The sequence below is a fragment of the Mobula hypostoma genome, chromosome 6 (assembly GCF_963921235.1).
Source record: "Mobula hypostoma chromosome 6, sMobHyp1.1, whole genome shotgun sequence".
Classification (NCBI taxonomy): domain Eukaryota; kingdom Metazoa; phylum Chordata; class Chondrichthyes; order Myliobatiformes; family Myliobatidae; genus Mobula; species Mobula hypostoma.
This window is the reverse complement of record NC_086102.1, coordinates 132596780-132624074: the sequence shown is the minus strand read 5'-3', so window position 1 is coordinate 132624074 and position 27295 is coordinate 132596780. Positions and strand designations below refer to the sequence as shown.

Genomic DNA, 27295 nt, shown 5'->3' with positions numbered 1-27295 from the left:
ATGCAAATAGTGTTCCTTAATTCATCAATCATGTTATATCCCATCCACGTCTAGAAAATGCATTATAGCGGAGCTACCCTCTGTCATTCCTTTAGTCAAATATCATTCCTTTAGTCATTCTTGTAAATCCTTTATGGGTGTTTCCCTTCCAGCATTTTCATGTCTTTAAAAAAAAAACCAGTATCCGATATTCAGTGCAATTATTGTTGTGCTGAAAGCATTGATTTAGAAACGTTCATTATAATTTCTTTTTTTCATTTCAGGACTCATGGCTTCTTGTTCTCTGCCCATCTGCAACATTCTGTATCTTTATTGCCGTCTATTTCATCTGCCATTTGTTGCTGTGCTGTGTGTTAAAGTTTGAAATTGTCCTAAATAACTATAACTTATCAATGTCAGGAAAAACAGTGTTTCTAACGCTGATCCCTGGGGAGTGCCACTCTATTATCATATGGGAAATAAAAAACTCTCCTTGATGGCTTCTATGAAGAATTTCATACTGTTGTAGATGGCAATATCTTCAGAAAGCTCCTGAAGAACCTTGCCTAATAATTAGGTTTTAGAGTTGAGAGTCATTTTGCACACAGTTATGATTTTATGTATCATTTCCATGGCTGTGTTATTCCCAACTGGATCTCCATTTTATATTCTGCATCCCTTTCTTCTGATGCATGCTGGGATTTGTTTATCCTGATTATTTTATTAGATGTCTAATGCTTGCTGCTGCTTGTGTAAATAGCTGTTGTTTATGTGTTAATGGTGGCTTGCTATTTAACTGTTCGGCTCCACAGATGGGTCCAATTTGATCATTACCCACCATTCTCATATAAATCCTTTGTTAATGTGAGTTTACAATCAGGAGCAGGGCTGCTGAAATTTTCTGATTTTTGGTCCCCACCACTCTTTTAACGTGTGACACAGTTCTTCCATTGATGCTTTTGTAGAAATTACAAACTGTTAATAGATTTGGGAGATTGTTGCCTGTGCATTGCAGTGCCACACTGGTTGATGAATACTATTGGGGACAATGTTGTGAGCAGGAAATAAGATGCTGCATGATTTATAAATAAACCACATTTTGCAAGTGAAGCTGATGCTTTTTAATCTGAAATTGCTTTGTTTCCAGTAATATACATACTTTAAACTCTGCTGAGTTTTATTAATACTCTACAAAATATTGTGGTATTAAAATATTTAATAGGATGAGTCCTCAGGGCCAGATGAGATATACCCTACGTTACTATGGGAAGTGTTGGAAGAGGTTGTGATGATCTTTGTGTCCTCAATGTCCAAGAGGAGTAGTACCAGAAGACTGGAGGTTGACAAATGTTGTTCCTTTATTCAAGGAAGGTAATAGGGATAATACTAGGAATTATAAACTGGTGAGTCTTGCATCAGATGTGTGCAAACTATTGGAGGAGATCTTAGAGACAGACTTAAAAGCCTTTGTAGAAGCACAGTCTGATTAGGGTTAGTCAGCATGTCTTTGTGAGGGGCAGATTGTGCCTCATAAGCCTGATTTGAATTCTTTGAGGAAGTGTATGTTGATTTTAGTAAGGGGTTTGACACACATGTTCCCCATGGTAGGCTTACACAGAAAGTCAGGAGGCATGGGATCCAGGGAAATTTGACTGTGTGGATTCAGAATTGGCTTGTCTACTGAAGACAGAGGGTGGTAGTAGATGGAGCATATTCTGCCTGGAGATCGGTGACCAGTGGTGTTTGTTCAGGGATCTGTTGTAGGACCCCTGGTTATTGTGATTTTTATAAATAACTTGGATGAGGTAGTGGAAGTGTGGGTGAGTAAGTTTGCAGATGATGTAAAAGTTGGCAGTGTTGTGGATTCTGTTGAAGGTTGTCATAGGTTACAACGGGACATTGACAGGATGTAGAGTTGGGCTAAAAAGGAAAGGTAGATGGTATTCAGTCTGGAAAAAGTGTGAAGTGATGAGCTTTGGAAGGTCAAACTTGAAGGTAGAGTACAGGATTGATGCCAGGATTCTTGGTGTGGAGGAACAGAGAGATCTGAAGGAACACATCCATAGATCCTTCAAGGTTGAAGTGCGTGTTGATAAGGTAGTTAAGAAGACATATGGTATAATGGCCTTCTTTACTCAGGGGACTGAGCTCAAGAGCCGGGAGGTAATTTTGCAGCTCTATGAAACTCTGTATAGATCACACTTGTGTTCAGTTCTGGGCACCTTGCAGGAAGGATGTGGGAGCTTTAGAGAGGGTACAGAGGAGATTTACCAGGATACTGACTGTATTAGAGAGCATGTCTTATGAGGAAATGTTGAGCAAGCTGGAGCTTTTTTCTTTGGAGGATAACAGATAACTTAGTAGAGGTGTATAAGATAAATGGCATTGATAAAGTGGACACCCAGTGCCTTTTTCTCAGGATGGGAAGAGCTAACATGAGAGGGCATAATTTTAAAGATGATTGGTAAAATTGAAGGATAGAACATAGAATAGTACAGCACAGTACAGGCCCTTCGGCCCTCAATGTGGTGCCGACCCTTAAACCCTGCCTCCCATATAACCCCCCCACCTTAAGTTCCTCCATATACCTGTCTAGTAGTCTCTTAAATTTCACTAGTGTATTTGCCTCTACCACTGACTTGGGCAGTGCATTCCAGGCACCAACCACTCTCTGAGTAAAAAACCTTCCTCTAACATCCCCCTTGAACTTCCCACCCCTTACCTTAAAGCCATGTCCTCTTGTATTGAGCAGTGGTGCCCTGGGAAAGAGGCACTGGCTATCCACTCTATCTATTCCTCTTAATATCTTGTATACCTCTATCATGTCTCCTCTCATCCTCCTCCTCTCCAAAGAGAAAAGCCCTAGCTCCCTTAATCTCTGATCATAATGCATACTCTCTAAACCAGGCAGCATCCTGGTAAATCTCCTTTGCACCCTTTCCAATGTGTCCACATCCTTCCTATAGCGAGGCGACCAGAACTGGACACAGTACTGCAAATGTGGCCTAACCAGAGTTTTATAGAGCTGCATCATTACCTCACGACTCTTAAACTCTATCCCTCAACTTATGAAGGCTAACACCCCATAAGCTTTCTTAACTACCCTATCTACCTGTGAGACAACTTCCAGGGATCTGTGGACCTGTACCCCCAGATCCCTCTGCTCCTCCACACTACCAAGTAACCTACCATTTACTTTGTACTCGGCCTTGGAGTTTGTCCTTCCAAAGTGTACCACCTCACACTTCTCTGGGTTGAACTCCATCTGCCACTTCTCAGCCTACTTCTGCATCCTATCAATGTCTCTCTGCAATCTCCGTCAATTCTCTACACTATCCACAACGTCACCAACCTTTGTGTCGTCTGCAAACTTGCCAACCCACCCTTCTACCCCCACGTCCATGTTGTTAATGAAAATCACGAGTAGAGGTCCCAGAACCGATCCTTGTGGGACACCACTAGTCACAACCCTCCAATCTGAATGTACTCCCTCCACCACGACCCTCTGCTTTCTGTAGGCAAGCCAATTCTGAATCCACCTGGCCAAACTTCCCTGGATCCTATGCCTTCTGACTTTCTGAATAAGCCTACAGTGTGGAACCTTGTCAAATGCCCTACTAAAATCCATGTAGATTGCATCCATTGCACTACCCTCATCTATATGCCTGGTCACCTCCTCAAAGAACTCTATCAAGCTTGTTAGACATGATCTGCCCTTCACAAAGCCATGCTGACTGTCCCTGATCAGACCATGATTCTCTAAATGCCCATAGATCCTATCCTTAAGAATCTTTTCCAACAGCTCACTGGTCTATAATTACCCAGACTATCCCTACTACCTTTTTTGAACAAGGGGACAACATTCGCCTCCCTCCAATCCTTCGGTACCATTCCAGTGGACAACGAGGACATAAAGATCCTAGCCAGAGGCTCAGCAATCTCTTCCCTCACCTCATGGAGCAGCCTGGGGAATATTCCGTCAGGCCCCGGGGACTTATCCGCCCGAATGTATTTTAACAACTCCAACACCTCCTCTCCCTTAATATCAACATGCTCCAGAACATCAACCTCACTCATATAGTCCTCACCATCATCGTTCCCTCTCATTGGTGAATACCGAAGAGAAGTATTCATTGAGGGCCTCGCTCACTTCCACAGCCCCCAAGCACATCTACCCACCTTTATCTCTAATCGGTCCTACCTTCACTCCCGTCATCCTTTTGTTCTTCACATAATTGAAGAATGCCTTGGGGTTTTCCTTTACCCTACTCACCAAGGCCTTCTCATGCCCCCTTCTTGCTCTCCTCAGCCCCTTCTTAAACTCCTTTCTTGCTACCCTGTATTCCTCAATAGACCCATCTGATCCTCGCTTCCAAAACCTCACGTATTCTGCGTTCTTCCACTGACTAGATTTTCCACCTCACTTGTCACCCATGGTTCCTTCACCCTACCATTTTTTTATCTTCCTCACCGGGACAAATTTATCCCTAACATCCTTTAAGAGATCCCTAAACATGGACCACATGTCCATAATACATTTCTCTGCAAAAACATCATCCCAATTCACACCCGCAAGTTCTAGCCTTATAGCCTCATAATTTACCCTTCCCCAATTAAAAATTTTCCTGTCCTCTCTGATTCTGTCCTTTTCCATGATAATGCTAAAGGCCAGGGAGTGGTGGTCACTGTCCCCTAGATGCTCACCCACTGAGAGATCTGAGGTTGTAGGGGAAAGTCAGAGGTAAGTTATTTTTTAACGCAGAGAGTGGTGGGAACACGCTCCTAAGGATGGTAGTACAGGCATTTAAGAGACTCTTGGGCACATGGATGATAGAAAAATGGAGGATAATGCAGAAAGAAAGAATTAGACTGATCTTGAAAGATCAGCACAACATCGTGGGCTGAAGGGCCTATAATCTGTTGATAAACAATAGATAAAATAGTGCATTTAAACCAGAAAATGTATTAGAAATCTGCTGTCACAAATGCCTTTAGGTTACAATATTTGCAGTAATCTGATGCCTTTCTTGTAATGGGTATCAGAGTTCTGCAGTTGAAACTAGTAGGCAAGGGTTTCCAGGTTATTAAAAGCTGTCATTTACTCTTCAAGAATTAATTTCGTTCTCTTAACACCTGCAGGTTTCACTTCTTATCATACAGGTTTCAAAAACATTGCTTTTATCTTCAGTTAATTTGCCACATGACCCGGTGAGGGGCAGGGGGGGCTGGGAGAGAAGCAGGTTGATGGGATAGATGAAAAGCTTATACCATATTCACGGGGGAAATGTCAAAAAGTCTAGTCTACTTCAATATTGAAGGAATTACAGTGAACTCAGTGAAATTTGCAGGTTGTTGCCTTTGGAAATTAGAACTAGTTTACAAGTAATTGATTTTAATAAGTGGAAAAGATTGCACTTTTCTATCATTCCCTGGTTCACGCTTATTTTCATTTAATATTGTCACTTGGCGCAGTAAATGGCATTAAACTTTTAATTTGCTTTTTCTGCTGTCGTGATTGAAATGGTTTAAATTAGTTCACTACTGGGCTGACAATTTCACACTCAAAGAAACTAATCATTTAAAACGAGGAAAAAGAAATAAATCCACTCTCAGAGATCAAAAATATAGAACATGCTGGAATGATACGGAGAAGAAAGAGTAACGTTTTAAATGAAATTTAGCAATATAGAAGAACAAAAAAGAGTTGAATTATATATATTTAAAAAAGTAGTTTATATACAGGAATTGATGTTCATACAAAATGGAATGCACATGAAACGTATACTGAGCCTCTAGAAGCCAGAACAATGAGTGTGCCCAAACTGGTGATAATCTGTTTTAAAAAAAATCTCTTGGCTGCCGTAGTAAATTTGAGAAGAGATTATCATTGATAAATGAATTCGTAACAATAATTATGGACTTCTGTTTTAAAGGAAAAGGATGTCCTGTTGCTTACTGTTAATAAAAATGAGACAGATTGAAATAAAGGAAGTATTTTAGAAAACCTATTGAAATTATTAAAATTAATCTTTTAAAGTCAATTAAAAATACGGCATTTAAAATAGTTACTGTTATAGTTACCTTTTACTATCCAAATACTAAGGTATACAGCATATCTGCATGGATTTCAAAACGTATCATCCAACACGTTCTTGCATCCATCTAGTTTGCGTCAAGCTGGTGTGTGACGTTTCTGGTGCAAACATCTCGCCGCTATTGAATTGCTTTTTAAAAGAAGTCCTTTGGCAGTAAAGATATAATCATCATGTATCCTATTACGGGTGGGGTTTAAAGAACTGGGCCGGAACTGCATACCACGTGTGAACAACTTTTGCACATGTCATAGGTTTGCCATCCATGATAGATGTTGGAACCCATTCTTCTTTAATTTTGTCCTGCACTGCAGGGCTAATGTTGGTGTTCAGTCCTGTTCAACTATTTATATTCTATTATGATATAATATAACTTGTGAAAGAATTAGGGATATTGCTCCTTTGGCCAGCTTTTTTTAAAGTTCCCATATAATTTCTTGTCAAGATCTGCTTATCCCAAGTTACCCTGAAAAGGTGCTGGTGAGCTACCTCCTTGAACTGCCCCAGATGAAGTACTTTGAACTTGATGAGCAGCTGAAAATATTTAAAAGGCACAAAAGCAAGTTGTCCCAGTATGAGATTAGTGCTACTTATAGGGCAGATCAAATATGGACATTAGCAGTGGCTATGTAGGAGATTTTGCTGATACCAATAGTAAACAAAAAAGGTAGTGGGCAATTGAATTTGTGTATCCTGAATTATTAATACAGGTATCAGGGTCATTAGTCCAGAAATGGTACCATTGACAAAATCTGTTGGTTAACCATAAGACACTCTAGTGTCTCAATTGTTAAGATGATACAGCTAAGCCATTGGTAGTTAGTTATGTTATGTTCAGTTCTGTTCTGCACTGATTCAATTGGTTGTGACTTGAGTTTCAGAAACAGAAGCATATTTTCCAATGCTTCTCAACCGTGAACACTAAATCAACCTAGGTTTTTTTTCTGCCAAGTAACTCGTGTTATAAAGTATTTTGTGTCTGTAGGTGAAATTGAGATTTGCCTTCAGCTACCTGGGCCCTTATCTTTGAACTTTTTTTGTTTAAACCTGTTCATCCATCCACATTTATTTCCATTTGAAGTTGTTTCCTTAAATCTATCACTATGATTAAGTACTTCACCTATTCAGTTGTCTCCTCTATGGATCCATATCTTTTTGGTTTAATTACATCTCTTTTGATGTGTTTGAAGTAGTATACAAATAAAAATTACTGTTCTAGGTCTGTGATTTGATACTTGAATGCCAGAGGGTGATAGCTGCCCCTGGAATTAAGCTCCTACACCCGTCATCAGTCCATAGCTTTGACGTGATTCAGGGCCAACACTAGAGAAGAAGTGGTAATGGGGTAAATGTGCGAAGGACTAAAGCCTTCCTCGATGCTGCTGTTGAGTCATATCTGTTTACAACTACTTTTATTTACAATGTGACACGGTTATTGACCTTTTCTGTTAACTTTGTTTCTCAATACTCAGCTGCTAAATGTATTCACCACTTTCTGCTTTGTTTCAGAAGTCCAGTGTTTTGGTTTTGAATGTGAGAAGTGTTTTGTCAATCGTAAAAAAGAAATCTAATCAAATGTGTTGCTATTATACTGATGTTGCTGTTCATTAACTTTTAACTCTATATTGTGGTAAATTTAAGAGATTTGTGCAGTATTATCAGCTTTTACGACTTGGTATGTCTAACAAATGTTCCTTTTGACCACATTATTTAATTCCCTTTGCAAGTCAGGTTGTACGTTATGAATATAATAAACTGAAGATTAAGGCTATCGAGTATTTTCTTTGAATCCAATGTTTTTCAACAATTTTGGAATATTTGCAATTTACCGTTACCATTTTGGAATGGATTATACAAATGACTAAAAGCAGGCCACATTTGAGAAAGCCAAGCAACTGTCTTCTGAACTTTGTGAGGAATTTAGAATGTTTGATGGAAAACTCCAACTGTTGCACACCAAGCAGTCACATTTATTGAAGTAAAGATTCAGCCCAATCTGTGATGACAACTTAATAGATTCTTGTAGAAATTAGACATCAAAATAGATGGTGATTAATTTTGGACACAATAAAGTTTTGGACAAATTAGGATTTCCTCCTCCTTGCTACCTAAAGTTCAAATACCAGTTGCCAAAATAGTTTAAAAGATTGGGAGTAGAACCATATATTTCATGAAGTTCAGCTGTTGGATTAATTGTGCCTCAAGTATCAGCTACTTATTATTAGTAGGATTTTGTTTTTCTATGATTGAAGGTGCCACGGTAGCTTAGCAATTAACGCAACACAATTACAGCTCAGGGTGTTGGAGTTAGGAATTTAATTCCAAAGCCGTCTATAAGGAGTTTGTACATCCTCCCCGCAAACCCCTGGATTGTATGGTTAACCTGTGTGGAATTCCTTGTCTGATAGTGCATATGATGAAAACTGAAATGCTGCAGTAAAAAAAAAGGTAATATATGGGCCAAAGCATCTCTGGAAAGAAAAACAGGGTTAACATTTTGGGTTGATTGACCCACCATTGTGTGCGTTGACATGGAGCACTGTCGCAGGAAATCCGCATCCATCATCAAAGACCCTCACCATGCAGGTCAAGCTCTCTTCTCATTGCTGCCATCAGAACGAAGGAGCCCCAGGAGCCACGCCACCAGATTCATGAATAGTTATTACTCCATCACTTAGCTCTTGATCCAGAGGGTATAACTTCAACTTCATTCACCCTATCAATGAACTGTTTCCATAACCAATGGGCTCATTTTCAAGAATTCTCCATCTCATGTTCTGATTTATTTATTATTTTCTTTTTGTGGTTGCACAATTTATTGTCTTTTCCACATTGATTGGCCTGTTGAGGGCAGTCTTTCATTGATTCTATTATTTGTATTTTTTGTGAATGCTCACAAGAAAATTAATCTCAGGGTTGCAGATGATGATGTGTACTTTGATACAAAACTTACTTCGATCTATTATCAGCACTGAAGAAGTTAAAAGCCAAACTTATCAGAAACATTTGTACATTCTTCACCCTTCTCACTCTTCTGCATCCTAAAACTTGCTTTATCTCTTAACTTCTAATGTTGATGAATTGAAATTGCTTTGAAACATTAACTTGGTTTCTCCTGCATAGATTTTGCCTGAAGTTATATTTTGTGTTTTATTTGGCAGAGGATTCTTGAATTAAAATCTTTTCAGCTAATTAGTTTCCTATCTGGTTCATGTTCCCTCTCTGACTTTGATGCATTACCTATCATTACGGGCAGAACCAAATTTGGTAACCTGCGAAGTCACTAAGTTTGAACCACTTTCTGTCCATTGATGTCATGCTCTTCACAGGATTAGCCCAAATGTCCTTGATCTTTATTTATTTATTTACTTGCTCGCTCACTCATTTTCACACGTGGACACAGTTGCGCGTGCACACACTCACACAGAGACAAATATGAAATATTGTAACTTGTTGCTCGTTAAATGTCGGCATCTCTTTGAGAGGAGGACTGGTAAATTTTGTTCTGATGACATTTGGATCAGGCTGACGTGAAGAGATTCCCAAAGGAGTTTGTGGCCTTGTTTTCTTCATAAAGTGCTGCTTTACGCACCCATGCTGAGTTTGAGTTCATCAACTTTGCCTCTTAACTTCCACCTGCCCTTAAATTCAGTTGGTCTATTCCTGACACCTCTCTCCCCTTTCTCGATCACTCTGTCTCCATTTCTGGAGACAAACTGTCCACTGACATATTTTATAAACCTACCAATTTCCCATGCCTATCTTATACCCCCTTCCCACCTGTTTCCTGTATAAAAAAAAAATCCCATTCCCCTTTCTCACTTCCTTCATCTCCACCACATCTGTTCCCATGACACCTTTCCCTTCCATGACGTCACAGATGTCCTCCTTTTTCAAAGAACTGGGTTTCCCTTTCTCCACCATTGATGCTGCCCTTACCCACATCTCCTCTATTTCCTCGACATCTGTGCTCACCCATTCTTCCCACCTCTTTAACAAGGTAGTTCTTGTCCTCACCCCATGAGCCTCAACATCCAACTCATCATTCTCTGCAACTTTCACCATCTTCAAAGGGATCCCATCACCAAACATAGCTTTAATCCCCACCCCCACTCCCCATTTTAATTCCTATCCCCACTCCCGTTTGACATGTTGGCCCGTGGTCTCCTCATCTGTCACGATGACGCCACTCTCAGCGTGGAGGAGCAACACCTCATATTCTGTATAGGTAGCCTCCAACCTGTTGGCATGTACACTGATTTCTCCTTCCAGTCATTATTATTTCACTTTTTGTCTTTTCCCCTACCCTTTCTCTTTTATGTTCCCCATTCTGGCCTCCTACCTCTTTTTCTCACTTGCTGGTCATCTTCCCCAGTGCCCCTCCTCCTCCCCTTTTTCCCTCTCATCTCCTATCAGATTCTTTCTTCTTCATCCCTTTACCTTTCCCACCCACTTGGCCTCACCTATCGCCTTCTTGTTGGTCCTCCTTCCCCATGTTTTACTGGTGTCTTTCTCCTTCCTTTCCAGTTTTGATGAAGGGTCTCGCCCAAGATGTCAACTGTTTATTTTCATAGATGCTGCCTGACCTCCAGTGTTTTGTATGTCTTTCTCCGGATTTGAGGCATCTGCAGAATCTCTTGTGTTTATGATAAATTTGGTCTTCCCTTTGAAATTGTTCATTTCATTGGCAACTTTTTAACTGGAATGATGTGGTAGAGATGGACCTTTAGATGTATATGGCCAATCTTTCTGCAAAGTGCAGGGTTTAGCCCTTGTTGATTAGCCTTCAGTTCAAAAGTGATTTCACAGCATTAATGATTTTAATTTACTGTGCAGCCTATTCTGTCCATAAGAAATAAGAACAGCTAGAGTAGAGCAACTCACTTCTGATTTTCTACGGCCATTCTTATCCGAGAAAGGGTGGTCTAAGAGTCAGTTGCTAGTCCCTTGTGTAAGCTGTCACTTTTCAGATATGAGCCTAGCCTGTAAATAACAACCTAATCTGAAACCCATTCAAGGATATTTTGTGTAACCCGTAGTTGTTGTCTCCTGCTTAATAAATCTTTTTTTTGAAGTAACATCAAAAGCAAATAGCAACTGTTTCCCTGATGTCTCTTGAAAGGATGTCTTCAATTTTACAGTGACTTTCATGAGCTGTGCAATGTCCCAAAGCAATTTACACTCAAAACAGTAAGTATAGTCACCCGTGTAACCTAGAAAATGGAATGGCAGGAAAAAGCAAGAAATCCCCACAGCAAAATGTGATCATGAAGGATGAAAAAAACATGGAGATATTCAAAATCTTTCTTTTTCAATCTTTTTATTAAGTTTCAAAATTAATAAACATAAGCAATAATAGTAATGATACAAAGAGATTGGGATTACATTAATAACAGTTAACATGTACAAGCACAGATTCCAAGTAACAGATATAGTTTAGCCTCCCAATCTCATAGTAACTAACCATGAAAAAGATATTTTATAAAGAGAAAAAAACCCTTAAACTAAAAAAAAACAAAGATTGGGCTGTCTTTGTCTAAAATTATTATTTGTCGTTAACTCTGCTCCTCTATACATGAACAAAAAATTACTACAAAGGATTCAGAAAGGGTCAACTTACATCATATGGAAATATTGAATAAATGGCCTCCAAGTCTCTTCAAATTTAACCGAAGGATCCATAGTACCACTCCTAATTTTTTCCAAGTTTAGGCATGCTATTGTTTGGGAAAACCATTGAAATATAGTGGGGGAATTAGAATGTTTCCATTTAAATAAAATGGATCTTCTGGCTATTAATGTGACAAATGCAATTAGACGACAGGCTGACAAGGATAAATGATTAGAGTCTATCACTGGTAGTACAAAAATTGCAGTAATAGGATGAGGTTGTAAATCAATATGCAGAACAACTGAAATAATATCAAAAATATCTTTCCAATATTTTTCTAGAAGAGGACAAGACCAAAACATGTGTGTCAAGGAAGCTACCTCAGAATTACATCTATCAGAAACAGGATTTACATGGCAGTAAAAACGAGCTAACTTATCCTTGGACTTCTGAGCCCTGTGAACCATCTTAAATTGTATCAGGGTGTGTCCGGCACACATTGAAGAAGTATTAACTGGTTGAAGAATTTTCTCCCATTTCTCTGTAGATAAAGATATTTGAAGTTCTCTTTCCCACTCATTCATAATTTTATCAGATGTACCTAGACGTATTTTCGTAATCAGATCATAAATAATTGCTTTTAAACTCTTCTGATAGGGGTTTAAACCTAAAATTTTTTCTGTAACTTCAATTTGATGCAATATCAGAAAGGTAGGTAAAGTAGCGTTCAGAAAGTTTCTAATCTGTAAGTATCTGAAGAAGTGTGATCTAGGCAAATTTTATTTATTAGACAACTGTTCAAAAGACATAAAACAATCATCCATGAATAAATCACGAAAACATGTTATTCCCTTTGTTTTCCATAGAAGAAAAGCTTGATCAATTCTAGATGGTTGAAAGAAAAAATTAGATATATTAGAACTTGACAGGATAAATTTGTTCAATCCAAAACTACTAAACTGAGCAAATAGTCTTATTACTGCAGGAATGGATTTCTCTGGGTTAGAGATGTATAGTAACAGGTCATCTGCATATAGTGATACTTTATGCATCCCATTCCCATGCATAATGCCAAATATATTAGGTGAATCACGAATAGCAATTGCCAAGGCCTCCAGGGCAATATCAAATAGTAAAAGGCTTAAAGGACAGTCTTGTCTAGTACCTCGAAAAAGCCTTAAAAAAAAAAGGGGGATCTCTGATTGTTGGTAAATACAGCAACCAGAGGTGTATGATATATCAGTTGAATCCAGGATATAAATTATGTGCTAAAATTAAATTTCTCAAGTATATTAAATAAATATTCCCATTCAAGTCTGTCAAACGGCTTCTCGGCATCAAGCAAAATAACACATTCTGGAGTTTTAGCTGAAGTAGCGTATACAATGTTCATTAGCCTCCTAACATTAAAATGTGAGTAACGATTTTTAATAAATCCTGACTGATCTTCGGAGACAATTTGTGGTAGTACCTTTTCTATTCTAGTTGCTAATATTTTGGAAAAGATTTTAGAATCCACATTCAACAAAGATATTGGTCTGTATGATGCACATTAAGTGGGATCTTTATCTTTTTTAGTAATTAAAGAGATGGATGCTTCATAAAAGGATTGTGGTAATTTACCTACAGATAGAGCATCTTTAAAAATTCTACGTAATCAGGGAGAAAGTAAGTCTGAAAAAGATTTTAAAAATTCAACTGTATGCCCATCTGGGCCAGGTGCTTTACCAGAGTTCATTGAAAAAATTGCTTTCTTTATTTCCTCTTCAGTAATGGGGAGAGATTCAAAATCAAGAAAGAGAATTTTAAAATAATGATGTTGTGTATTTGGGAGTTAAAAATTAATCTCTGTTGTTAATGGTGCAAAGTTTACATTGTTGGCAGTATTTTGACGATATGACCTATAAGCAGGGTTGCAGAAGCCATCAAGGGGAAATAAAGAAGTGTTTTAGGGATGGAATCCTTGAGCTGTGAACTCGGCAGTGTAAGGTAACTATTACACTCAAGGCCCTGACTCCAGCCAACAAAAGCTCTCTGGGTTATTGAGGCTCACAAGCCTTCAAACCCCACGACAAGATTGTGGTCCTTTTAAGGTAGGTAACTGGTAGCAGAATAATTAAAATCCAGCATACAAAAAAGGTCAATTTAGTAAAGCACTTTTGATCAAACAACGTTTCTTAAACTGATTTGGCTTTTTGAGAAGATATCAAGTTTGACCATGCATTCCCAGCCCCTTATGTACAGGATTTTCATAATGTAGTTTGATTAATAACCCAGATGTATTTCTAAAGTTGTTACTGAATTTTGTACCATCACACGTTTGGGTTCTTATTCTAAATGATCATTTTCTGCACTTGTTTATGATCAAGTTCTGTTTATTGCATCTCTCCTTAACTTCCTGTGCTCTAAAGGGAAGAATCATAGCACTTACAGGATCTTGATATTTGTGAACCATCTGTGTTAGTGTGATGAATTTGAAACTGTTGGCCTTTTTCTGCATTTATCCGTGGTTGAGCGTATGAGTGAGTTAATTCTAGGTTGATTTGTACCTCTCAACTTCCTTAAAAAGTGCTTGTAGAAATGGTAGGTTTCAACAGCATTTGGCAATATAATTAATCAAGCATTTAGTTCTTTGATTCCTTGTCGAGCATAGAATTGCATTTTTACATGTAATTGTTGTTTTCCCAGCACCACTATACCCAGAGGATATAGCACAGTTGATGACGCTTAACCATGGTTGAGGTTTTAACCCAAGGCTTTATCTAATCCCTCAGACTCTCATGGTGCTGTTTGGAAGAACAGTTGTGCATTTATCTTTAATGTTCAACCAGTTTTCATTCCACCACTATCGTTATTTCAAATTTATCTGATTTGTATATATATGTTTTTGAATAGCTTGTTTTACACATTGTTGCGTTTCATATGTTATGTTTCATACATTTCTTACAACTACATTTTTAAAGCACTGAAAAACTTATTATTAGCATTGGTGAGCAGAGGTTTATGATGATTTAATGCTGGGGTATAATGTTTAATATTTTGAGGAACACCACTAGTGAGAGTATCCCTGTTACTTTGCAACATTGGGAATAGCACAAGCAGGGAAGAATTTTTCCTGTAACTCTAAGATGGAGGTTTGTAACTTATAATTGAAGGAAGTTGCAGAGATGTGTAAATGGTCTATATTAAATTTGGTTACAGATGGATCAAACGTCTGATGAAGATGTGGACCATGCTGCAGAGGAAGATAGTGATAAAGAGGACCAGGACTTGGATAAAATGTTTGGTGCCTGGCTCGGTGAACTTGACAGGCTCACTCAGGTAATTAGATGGCATATAGCTGAGGGAATGGTCTGTGTACCAGTTTTATTTCTGAGATGCAAACAATTATAGTTAGTTGTATACCGGTAGTATCATAGAAACATACAGGAAAGAAGACAACCCTTATGGCTCACCTCATCCATGTTGACCGTGATGCTTATCTATGTTAATTCTAACTTCTATGCTTTCTGTAAACATACCTGTCATACCACTTGCATTCGCATATGCCTTTTATAACACCGTAAGACACGGGAGCAAAATTAGGCCATTTGGCCCAACAAGTCTGCTCTGCCATTCCATCATGGTTGATTTATTATTCCTCCCAACCCTATTCTCCTGGCTTCTTCCCATAACCTTTGATTCTGTCTCCTTCCCGGAGCCTATCAACCTCCAGTTTAAATATATTCAGTTTGGCCTCCACAGCTATCTGTGGAAATGAATTCCATAGATCTGCTACCCTTCGGCTAAAGACATTCCTCATCATCTCCGTTCTAAAGGGACGCCCTTGTATTCTGAGGCTATGCCCTCTGTCCCTAGTCTTACCCACTATAGGAAACGTCTTCCTTACGTTCACTCTATTTAGACCTATCAATATTCGATAGGATTCAATGAGATGCTTCTCTCCCCCCTCCCCCCCACCTCCTTCTAAACTCCGGTGAGTACATTCAGAGTCATCAAATGCTCCTCGGGTGCTAACCATTCCATTCCCGGAATCATTCTTGTGAACTTCCTCCGGACTCTCTCCAATACCAGCACATCTTTTCTTGGATAAGAGTCACAAGTGCCGTAAACCCTCAACATTACATTCTTGCTTTTATATTCTAGTCCTCCTGAAACAAACACTAACATTCCTTACCTCTGACGCTCCCTGCAAGTAAACCTTCAGGGAATCCTGCACAAGTACTCCTAAGTCCCTTTGCACCTCTGATTTTTAAATTTTCTCCGTTTAGAAAATAGTTTATGCCTTTATTCCTTTTACCAGAAAAGCATGACTGTATACTTCCCTACACCATATTCTATTTGCCACTTCTTTGCCCATTCTCCCAATCTGTCTAGGTCCTTCTGCAGACTCCCTGCTTCCTCAATACTACCTGCCCTCTATCTATCTTCGTATCATCTGCAAACTTGGCCACGAAACCATCAATTCTGTCATCCAGATCATTGACATAAATGTGAAGAGAAACAGTCTTAACACCAACCTTATGTAACACTAGTCACTGACAGCTAATCAGAAGAGGCCCCCTTTATTCCCACTCTTCGATTCCTACTAGTTAGGCAATCTTCCATCCATTCTAGTATCTTTCCTTTAGTACTGTTTTCTCTCATCTTGTGAAGCAGCCTCATGTGTGACACCTTGTCAGAGGCCTTTTAAAAATCCAAGTAAACAACATCCACTGGCTCTCCCTTGTCTTTCCTGCCTCTTATACCCTCAAAGAATTCAACAGATTTGTCAGGCAAGATTTCCCCTTAAGAAAACTTCAACTTATTTTACCATGTGCCTCTATGTGCCTCAAAGCCTCATCCTTAACGATGGACTCTGGCATCTTCCCAAGCACTGAAGTCAAGCTAACTGCCTATAATTTTGTTTTATCTGCCTCCCTCTTCTTAAAGAACAGTGTGATATTTGCAATTTTCTAGTCCTCCAGAGCCGTTCCAGAATCTAGTGATTCTTGAAAGATCTTTACTAATGCCTCCACAATCTCTTCAACAAACTCTTTCAAAACTCTTAGGTGACTTAACTACCTTCAGACTTTCAGCCTCTCAAGCATATTCTCCTTAGTAATAGCAACTACACTCAATTCTGCCCCCTGACACTTTTGAATTTCTGGTATACTGTTAGTGTCTTCCACAGTGAAGACTGGCGCAAAAGTGCTCATTAAGTTTGCCCACCATTTCTTTGTCCCCCATTACTACCTCTCCAGTGTCATTTTCCAGGAGCCCGATAGCCACTCTTGCCTCCAACAACAAATGCCGCGCAATCAATCTCTGTACATCACTTGTTACAGATTTGCAGTCAGAAATCACCCATTCACCACTAACTTTGCCCCCTATTATCCAGTCAAGTTTAGATCCAGTTCATCAACACACCTCGAATCTCGTGTCATGACCTTCTAGACCAGGATTTCCCAACCTTTTTATGCCATGTCCAATACCAATTAAGCAAGGTGTCCATGGTACCCAGGTTGGGAGCCCCTGCTCTAGACCCATCTATGATGCGGCACCTTGTCAAAAGCCTTATTAAATTCCATTTAGCCAACAGCTACCTCCTTGAGCTCATAAATCTCCTTGGTTACCACATCAAAAACAATGAAATTTGTGTGACGTGATCTCCCCTGCATAAAACTACACTGACTGCTGATTAGTTCCTGTCTTTCCAAGTGAGCATTAATCCTATTTTTTCCAACAGTCTCCCTACCACTGTGTAAAGCTTACTGGCCTTTAAGTTTCTAAACTTTTTCCTACAGCGCTTTTTAGCCAAGAGAATAACATTAGCTAGTATGTCACCCACGGGTTTTGAAGAAACTAAATTTTTGTGTCAAAGTCCCAGTGGCAGTCTCTTCCCTTAACATCCTGCGATAGATCTGGTATGACTCTTGAGATATAACCACCTTAATTTGCTCTAGTATTTCTAGCACATTCTCCTTTCTTACATACGAAGGGTGATTGATAAGTTCATGGCCTAAGGTAGAAGGAGTCCATTTTAGAAAACCTAGCACATTTATTTTTCATCCTAGTCCCCTCCTACATGTACACACTTAGTCCAGCAGTTGTGGAGCATACGGATCCCTTATTTGTAGAAGTGGTCCACAGCAGGGGTGATTGATAAGTTTGTGGCCTACAGTAGAAGGAGATGAGTTATACAGCTCTGGTTACATGCGCATGCAGTTCAACTCTTTGTGTGAAAATGCAGAAAGTTTGAAGTGAATAACTCATCTTCTACCTTAGGCCACGAACTTATCAATCACCTTTCATAGATCTGCTCCAGACTATGAGCATATGCCTTCTCTTTACTTTCTAACTTTTGCATTCTTCTCCCTGGTGAAAATTGATGATAAATATTCATTTAAGATCTTGTTCATATCCCCTGGCTACATACATACCAAGTGATTTGTCTCTGAGGGAAGCTATTCTTTCTTTGGCTCCCAGTATTCTTTCCAGTAGAATTCTCCTTAATCCTGATTGTCAAATCATTTCATGGCCCCCTTTTTTTTCCTGCTAATTATTTAAAGTTTTTTCCGTTATCCTCTATAAGCAAGTGACTTGCCTGATAACAATTTCCTACCTCTGACAAAGGTTTCCTTTTCCCTGTTCAAACCTTCAATCAAGATTGCCCAAACTTGATGTCTTTAGCTTCCTACCCTTACATGGACAAGCTGATTCTGATATCTTGCTGCCTAGTTTGAAAACACCTCCCATCTATCAGATGTTCTTTCCCTCCAGCAGCTGCTTCCAATATCTTTCCCCAATTTAGGGCCCTGGCTCAAGGACCAATTTTACTTCTTTACACAAACAAGAGAAATCTGCAGATGCTGGAAATCCAAGCAACACAAAATGCTGGAGGAGCTCAGCAGGCCAGGCAGCATTTGCGGAGGAGTACAGTCGATGTTTCAGGCTGAGACCCTTTGGCAGGACAGACCCTTTGAGACCCTCTTTACATGGTTACCTTGAAGTTCAACAAACTATGGTCACTATTCCAAAGGGTTCCTCCACAGACATTGCAATCACTTTCCCCTTGCTTCTCTAAATAAGATCTTGTAGAATCTTCTCCCTAGTTTACTTCCCTGTATGTTCTCCATGAGAGTTTAGTTGCCAATAATCAGTAATTTGAATGATGGGTCCTCTACTCAGGACATAAGATTTCCAAATAAAGTACAGTTCCTATAAACTAAAAAGACATACCAATGATGCAGACAAACAAATCGTCCATCATTGAAACCAAAACAAAGAAATGGATTTCAGTACACCCGATGTTTCTTGATGTTCCTTATACCATTCCTCTTAAGTCTAAACTGCTCTCAACATTTATACTCTTTTTCTACCACTTGAATGACTTCAAACACCTATGATATTTGCTCAGATACATTTTAACACAAAAGATCTAAAAACATCTTGGAGACATAGATCTCAATGCTGTGAAGCTACTTCCTTGAGTACATAAAACTCCCAGTATCGATAGATCAGTTATTGACATGCTAAATGATATTATCCATCTGATCTACAAGCTTCTTTGAACTAAAACAACCTGGAGTCAGCTTGACTGTTTTGAAACAAGCCAAATTAAACAATCCATTGTCCTGTACTGCATCTTTCAGCAGCAAAAAGCAGCTGCCTTGAGTTACTACAGATAGAGCACATGTGCTATAATCAGAGGTTTTTTGAAAAGCTGTGTTTTTAACTTCAAGCCAATTACTGCTTACAATTTGCATGTTAAGAACTGAAGACTGACTTCCATTTATGACCAGAAGTTGAGCAAAGCAATATTAATTAAAAGTTTACTCATCTGTTTCTGATCTTTCAAGTGGCAGTTGCTGTGTTTAGAAAGTGAGATTAGCAAAAAAAAAGTAAATATCCATCACACCAGCTGGAGAATTTGTTGCTAATCACTATTTGGGGAATTCAAAAAATCCCAAACAGGATGTTCTGGTAGATAGTAAATGTATAAAATATGGTTATTAAATATAATGTAATTGGTTATCAGTTACATTCATTACAATTTTATCTCCAGATAAACTAATAAAGTGAAATGTCTTTTAAAGGCATTTAAAAGACATTTGTTCTATGTTTAGCTAATATACGCATTAATGTTATTCCTTCCCAATTAGTAATTAATGTGCAGCATAATCAAGCTTTTAAACTTCCCATCTGTACTTCAAAGACCCTGTACATGTATAATATGTTTTAGAAGATAATTTGACATTAGACCTAGAACACTGTTCAGGTAATAGTACTAGGGTGAGGAGATGGGTGGCATCTAGGTGGGGTATTCTGGGCAATTGGGGAGAGAGTTGTTGGGGAAGAACACTTTATAAAACTCGATAAAGGTGGACCATTTTGGATTAGTCCAACTTCTGCAAACTAAACACAATTTCTGGCTGTCTCTCTTTTGTACTTTAGTATTCTCTCGCCCAGGCTTGCTGAATTTACTTAATGTCCTTCTAACTGTTGCTATGTTTTTGAAGTCCAATTATCTGCTTTCCAGTTGTTCAGAGATCTAAATGGTTTAGCTTTTGACTCATGAGGTGCAGATGGCCACCTTCCCCTCCACACATCGGGGCCCAGGGTTTTCGCACTCCCCTCCGTTCACCTGGCTAGAAATACAAAGTGGAAAATCTTTTGCTGATCAGTACTCAGAAATACAGAAACAAATTCAGAACTGTAAGTTCTGATTTGGAATTGGAACTTTGGGCCGAGATGCAGTTTTAACAGTATTGGGACAATCCATAACTTCTAAGTGTGAGATGAGTAAAATTGTGCTGGCAGGTTATTCATGGAGTCATAGAACACCACAGCACAGAAACAGGCCCTTTTGGCCCATCTGTCTGTGCTGAACCATTAATCTGCCTAGCCCCATCGACCAACACCCAGACCATATCCCTCTCATCCATATACCTTTCTAAATTTCTCGTACCGTATCCTCTGAGTGAAGAGGTTCCCCTTAGATATTTCAGCTTTCACTCTTAACCCATGACCTCTAATTGTTCTTTTACCCAATCTCAGTGGGGGGAGAAGCCTACTTGTATTTACCGTAACTGTACCCCTCATAATTTTGTGTACTTCTATCAAATCTCCCCTCAATCTTCTACGTTCTATGGAATAAAGACCTAACCTATTAACCTTTCCCTATAACTCAGATCCTCAAGTTCCACCAATGTCCTTGTAAATTTTCTCTGCATTCTTTCAATCTTATTTACATCTTTCCTGTAGGTAGGTGACCAAAAGTGCACAACACTGATACTGGTATATTAAGCCGTCTAACGTCTTTCTGTCTTGAGTTACTGAAAATTAATCATGAGTCAGAATTCTGGTGTTGTTGAAACAATATCATCCCTGCGCTGAATTAAGTTATGTTGTGATTCTTCAGAAGTAAGGTTTATCTTTACACAGCATAAAGCAAAATCCCTTCAGGATTATTTCCAATACCTTATAATATTGATACTAACATTCCCCCCCCACCTCTTTTTCTGATCAGAGCCTGGACACCGGGAAGCCTGAAGAGCTAAAGAGGTCCCCACTTCGACAGGAGACCAATCTAGCAAACTTCTCCTATCGGTTTTCAATGTACAATCTGAATGGTAAGGTTTTGGGGGAGGAAGCAATTCAGAATGGAATTGCTATCTTGGTTTTGTTTGACAGTCTTTAATTTTGAGTGGTTTGCTAGATTATATAAAAGAATGATGTATGACTGAATTTATTTGCACTATTCCTGTCTGATGATATCCGAGTTCAAACAGTGCACAACTATTATGGTATGCTGACTGAATGTACATTTCAGCTTAATGCAGTAGATAACATGACAGTTTCTCACTGATGTTTCTGGACATCCTGAGTTTTGCTCTTGGTGTTGACATTATTGCTACTTCCACATTTTCTCAAGAACGGACAGTACAGTAATGCTCATTACATATGGTATCAGATCCCTTTGCTTGAGTTTGAACGGACTTGAGTTTTATGTAACTATTTTGATAAACATGGGGGCGCTATGGAGCCATGAACCAAGATGGCAGCTTAACGTGGAAGCTCTGTACAACCTTGCACTAAACAACTTTAAAACCCTAAGTTAACGATACCAACCGAACTTGGGCTATGGTCAAAAACAACTACGATCAAGGACTGTGATATCTTCACCCAAAAGGGCGGCTCCAAAAAATCGAAAATCAACACTCCATTGATGAAGCAAGACTAGGAAGTTTCCAGCAACATGGCGGAGCTAACGGCAGTGCTAGCTGAATTAAAGTTACTTCGCACTGAGTTTGGATCCAAATTGGACAGTATAGATGACCTCCTGGATAAGATGGCCGGCTCTGTCGTTGCCTTGGAAAACAGTATGTCAGAGGTGAAGCGAAATGTTGCTTCTAATACCACACGGATGGTAGAAGTGGAAAACAATAATGACAGCAGAGAAGCACGTGGAAAAGAACAAGGCTGAACTAACCAACGCCATGAAATGAATCGCCTACCTGGAACCCAAGACTGAAGACCTGGAGAATCGGAGTCGAAGGAAAAACTTGCAGTTGTTCGGCCCCCGGGAGGGTGCTGAAGGAAACCAGCCACTGCTGCAGTTCATGCAGAACATGCTACCGCACTGGCTGGAGCTGGACACCGACAGATCCTTCATTCTAGAAAGAGTTCACCGAACTCTAGCACCGGTTCTCATTCGGTTTCTGAAATTTCAAGATCAGGAGTTTGTTTTCCGCTCCACTAAACAGCGTAATATTACATATGAGGGAGACAAGCTTTACTTCACTCAGGACCTCTCAGCTGAGACCATGTGACAGCGAAATGAGTTTAACACGGTCAGAAGAGTGTTTGTCGAAAAAGGAACTTTCCGCGGATTTCAACATAATTCATGCAAGATAAGAGTCCTCCACAATGGGAAAATACACCTGTTTTCATCACCAAAAGAGGTGGAAGATTTCCATCGAGGACACGCCTGAGGGGTCTGATTAAGGCAGTGGTGAGATTTATTTACTTCCATACCCATGAGAATCAGCTGATACTGACTGCTTAACAGGTATAAGCCTACACTGAGTCCCAGAAGATATCTTTCTTTTTCTTCCTTTATTTTTCTTTTACTAGAACTGCCACTTTAGCCTCTTTTATTCTATTCTTGAAAAGATACTGTATTTAAGAGGATGTTTATACTGCCAGAATAGCTTTATTATTTTGCCTATTTTTATTATTTACAACATTTTTGTTTGTTGAAACCTTAATTCTGTTGAGATGGGACTCCATGGACCTGAATGAACATTTATAATAGGCAATACTGGCATACAGTTCAGTGGCTACTTTGATTTTATTTTTATGCTAAGTAGGTTGAGTATATGATGTTCAAGACATAATAAGGTGCATGGTTGATGGACACCACTAGTTGCCTATGGAGTTAGGTTTGCGTAGTGTCGCTGCTCCTCCATAGAGTGGATCAGCACAAGCTCTATGGTTCTTTGTTTTGAGTAAGGGAGGGGGAATTCAAGAGTTCAAATGTCTGTGTAAATGTATATGTGTTTTTTGTTTTTCTGTATATATGTCGTGCACCCAGCGCAGCAGTAATATTCCTTACTCCTTTTTCCTGGTATAATTGACATGTACTATCTATAGACCAGACGAGCACTCAGAATATCTTTAATATAAAAGTCACGAGCTGGAATGTTAGGGGATTAAAGAAGTTAACCAAATTGAAACAAGTTATGAATAGGATCAAACAGCTGAAATCCAAAATAATTTTTCTTCAAGAAACCCATCTGACAGTTTCAGATACTAAACTGGTACAGAATAGATGGCCTGGCCAACTATGCGAGAGCTGTATTTATTCTTATTCATAGAACAATACCATTTCAAATTATGAAAACAATCCAATACTCAGTTGGAAGGTATGTTATTACGCAAGGTAATATCCTCACTTTCACATTAAACCTAGTCAGTATATATGGCCCAAATGAGGACAATCCTAAACTTTTTGAAGAATTCTTCCTTAATTTGTCCGCTTTACGAGGCTTTTATATAATTGGAGGAGACTTTAATTGCACTTTAAGCCCAGAAATGGATCGCTCTACAGGCTGAGATACCTGTAAGGCACAATCTAGAAAATTACTAAAACAATACATTGTGGATATAAATTTGGTTGAAGTATGGAGCGAACAAAACCCTGGCAAAATAGAATACTCTTGCCATTCAAGTAAACATAAATCTGGGTCTGGTATTGATTATTTTCTTGTCTCAAGAGAGCTGTTATCAAAAATTAAAAGTTGCTGGTATGATAGCATAGTAATAAGTGACCATGCTGCTATTTCATTAAGTATTCATATGGAGAAATTCATTCACAGTCCCCCTAACTGGCGATTTCAGGTGAGATGGCTATAAAACCCAGACCTTGTTAAATTTGTGGGAACTAAAATAAATAGTTATTTTGAGTTAAATACAGATCAAACTAGTGCCAGCATGAGATGGGCGGCATTCAAGGCATACATTAGAGGAGAAATCATCAGTTATACAAGCTCCAAGTCCAAACATCAAAAAATAGAGATGGAAACTTTGGAAAAACAAATTAAATCTTTAGAGATAGAATTAAATGAAAGGGATGATCCAACAAAACAGAGATCTGCTTTTGAGAGCCAAATATAATAAATTATCTGCTGATAAAGCTACAAAAAGTTTAATGTGAAGCAATCTTATTACGATCAAGGAGAAAAAGCTGGGAAACTTTTGGCATGGAGCATTTAAAAAAATACAGTCTGATAGAGCATAAATAAAGGCATCCGTTAGTCTTGCAAGACCATGGATCTGCGCCCAGAAAGTCTTCACTCTCCTGGGCAAGGTTGTATGGAAGACCAGCAGTTACCCATGCTTGCAAGTCTCCCCTCTCCACGACACCAATGTTGTCCAAGGGAAGGGCATTAGGACCCATACAGCTTGGCACCAGTGTCGTCGCAGAGCAATATGTGATTAAGTGCCTTGCTCAAGGACACAACACGTTTCCTTGGCTGGGGCTTGAAATCACAACCTTCAGGTCGCTAGTCCAATGTCTTAACCACTTGGCCACGTGCAATTAGAGCAATTAACAGTATAATAACCTCTTCAGGAAGCCTAACAGTAGACCCATTGGAAATTAATAACAGTTTTAGAGAGTTTTATGAACATTTATATAGATCAGAATGCCCCCAAGCCTCAGAAGAACGGGACATATTTCTTAATCAGTTTCAATTCCAGACACTGACAGAAGATGCAAACTAGGAGTTAGAGGTTAAACAATTGAAGAGTGATTGCAGGCTATCCAAAATATTAACAGTGGTAAAGCGCCAGGGCCTGACAGCCTACCAATTGAATTCTACAAAACATTTCAAGAAAAATTACTAGTCCCACTCTTAAATATGTATGACGAATCTTATCGGAATGGAACTCTCCCACCCTCTTTAAGGCTGGCAATGATAACGCTGATCTTGAAGCCAGGCAAACCTCCTACAGAATGTTCCTCATTTAGACTGTTAAGTCTAATTGGATCGGACACAAAAATACTTTGTAAAGCCTTAGCAAGAAGATTGGATCCTTATATCCCATATCTAGTTCATAATGATCAGAATGGTTTTGTGCAAAAACGCCAAGGATTCCATAACATTAGAAGAGTTCTTAACATAACTCATGAACAATTTGATGCTAAAGATACAACAGTATTATCACTGGATGCTCGGCAGGCCTTCGATAGAATAGAATGGCCATATTTATTTAATGTATTGCCTAGATTTGAATTTGGAAAGAACTCCCTTAAATGGATTCAGATTTTATATACAAAACCAATAGCCAGTGTCTTAACAAATAGTATAGTTTTTAAACCAGTCATCTTGGAGTGATCTACTCACCTTTGTCACCGATATTGTTTATACTGGCCATAGAACCCCGGCTGTGGCAATAAGAACACAGACAGGCCCATCGGGCATCCAGCTAGGAGAACGGGAACATAGAAGATCCTTATATGCTGACGATGTGATTCTTTTCTTAACAAATTTATCCATCAGTATTCCAAACAATGCAACAGATTGAATTGTTTGGGCAGTTCTCTGGTTATAACATTAACAACTCAAGATCATCAATACTATTTTTGAACAAAGAAGAAAGACTGAAACCAGTCATAAAAACCCCATTTATAAATGCAAAGGAAGGATTTACCCACCCTGGTGTCAAAATTACCCCTGAAATTAAAGCGATCGGCCCAACAAACTATGACCCACTAGTGGACGAAGTGAAAGAGACGTTGGATCAATGGATAACAATGCCCATATCAATGATTGGCCGTATAAACATGATCAAAATGAATATATTACCAAAATTTCTCTACCTTTTTCAATCACTCCCTCTCCCACTGCTAAAATCATTTTTTGATAAGTTTAATAGTATTTTTAGTAAATTCATTTGGAAAAATAAAAAATCTAGACTGAGATTTAGGTTGCTATACCTGCCTTATGAAAGGGGAGGGCTACGGCTCCCGAACCTGAAATGGTATTATTGGTCTGCTCAGTTACGTCCTGCAATGTTTTATTTCTCAATGGAGGCCCTTCCAGCCTGGGTGAATATTGAACAGGCATGAGTACCAAACCTCCCATTAAAGCTCTATCTGTACTCTGGAGACCCAAGAAATCTGGAAAGAACAACCGAGAACCCTTTCCTCAAAAATCCTATTGACATCTGGTATAAAGCACATCAGCTTATTAAAGATACTCCTCCCATCTCTCGCTTCTCCCCAATATGGGGCAACACAAACTTCAGGGCAGGAAGAGCAGATGGTGGCTTCAGAATCTGGCCAGACAAAGGTGTGCAGAAAATAGAGGACCTTTATATGAATGGTAATCATACTACATTTGATCAATTATGTCAGAAACACCATATTCCTAAAAAAAACTTTTAAAAATATTTGCAACCGAGACATTTCATATTATCAAAATAGAAGCATTTAATATCTGAACCAACATTATCACATCTTGAAAATCTTACACATCTAAACCTAAACAGGAGGAGTCAGATTTCTTTATTCTATACAGCTTTGATGTCATATGATAAGGAGTCTACCATTGACAGGCTAGAGGCATGGAGACTGGATGTTCAAGAGGACATACAAGAAACTGAGTGGTAAATGGTATGCTTAAAAGCCCAAAAAACAATCAATTAATACAAGAATGAAGCTATTACAATATCAGTGGTTAATGAGAATTTATATTACCCCAGTCAAACTAAACCGTTGGACCTCTGACATCCCGGACACTTGTGTTAAATGTTTAGAAGAAAAGGGTACTCTGTTTCACTGTGTATGGGACTGTCCTAAATTTAAAAAAATACTGGAAAGCAGTTGTTCAGACTATATCTGAGATTGTTGGAGTAAAGGTGCCTCACCAAGCAAAAATATGTGTACCAGGAACACAAGTCCAAAGAACTTTACTGTTAGTCCAAAACAGTCAACTTTAATTGACTTTGGACTCCTACAGGCCAGGAGGATGATAGCTTTATCTTGGAGAAAAATGGATATACCTTCGATACATATATGGGTGAAGGAGATGGCATCTTGTATTATATTGAAGAGACTGACTTA

The 27295-nt window shown here is 38.9% G+C and overlaps 1 protein-coding gene across 9 annotated transcripts in view; it reads left to right on the top strand.

Moving 5' to 3' along the window:
- The window catches only part of raph1a (Ras association (RalGDS/AF-6) and pleckstrin homology domains 1a), a 197605-nt gene that overhangs the window by 74108 nt on the left and 96202 nt on the right, over positions 1–27295 (top strand). For all 9 annotated transcript variants that reach the window (XM_063051742.1, XM_063051745.1, XM_063051747.1 and 6 more), the window contains 2 exons: positions 14884–15003; positions 21194–21296. In XM_063051742.1, the coding sequence (XP_062907812.1) occupies positions 14884–15003; positions 21194–21296 (223 nt within the window). Of the gene's footprint in view, positions 1–14883; positions 15004–21193; positions 21297–27295 lie in introns of those variants that run through there.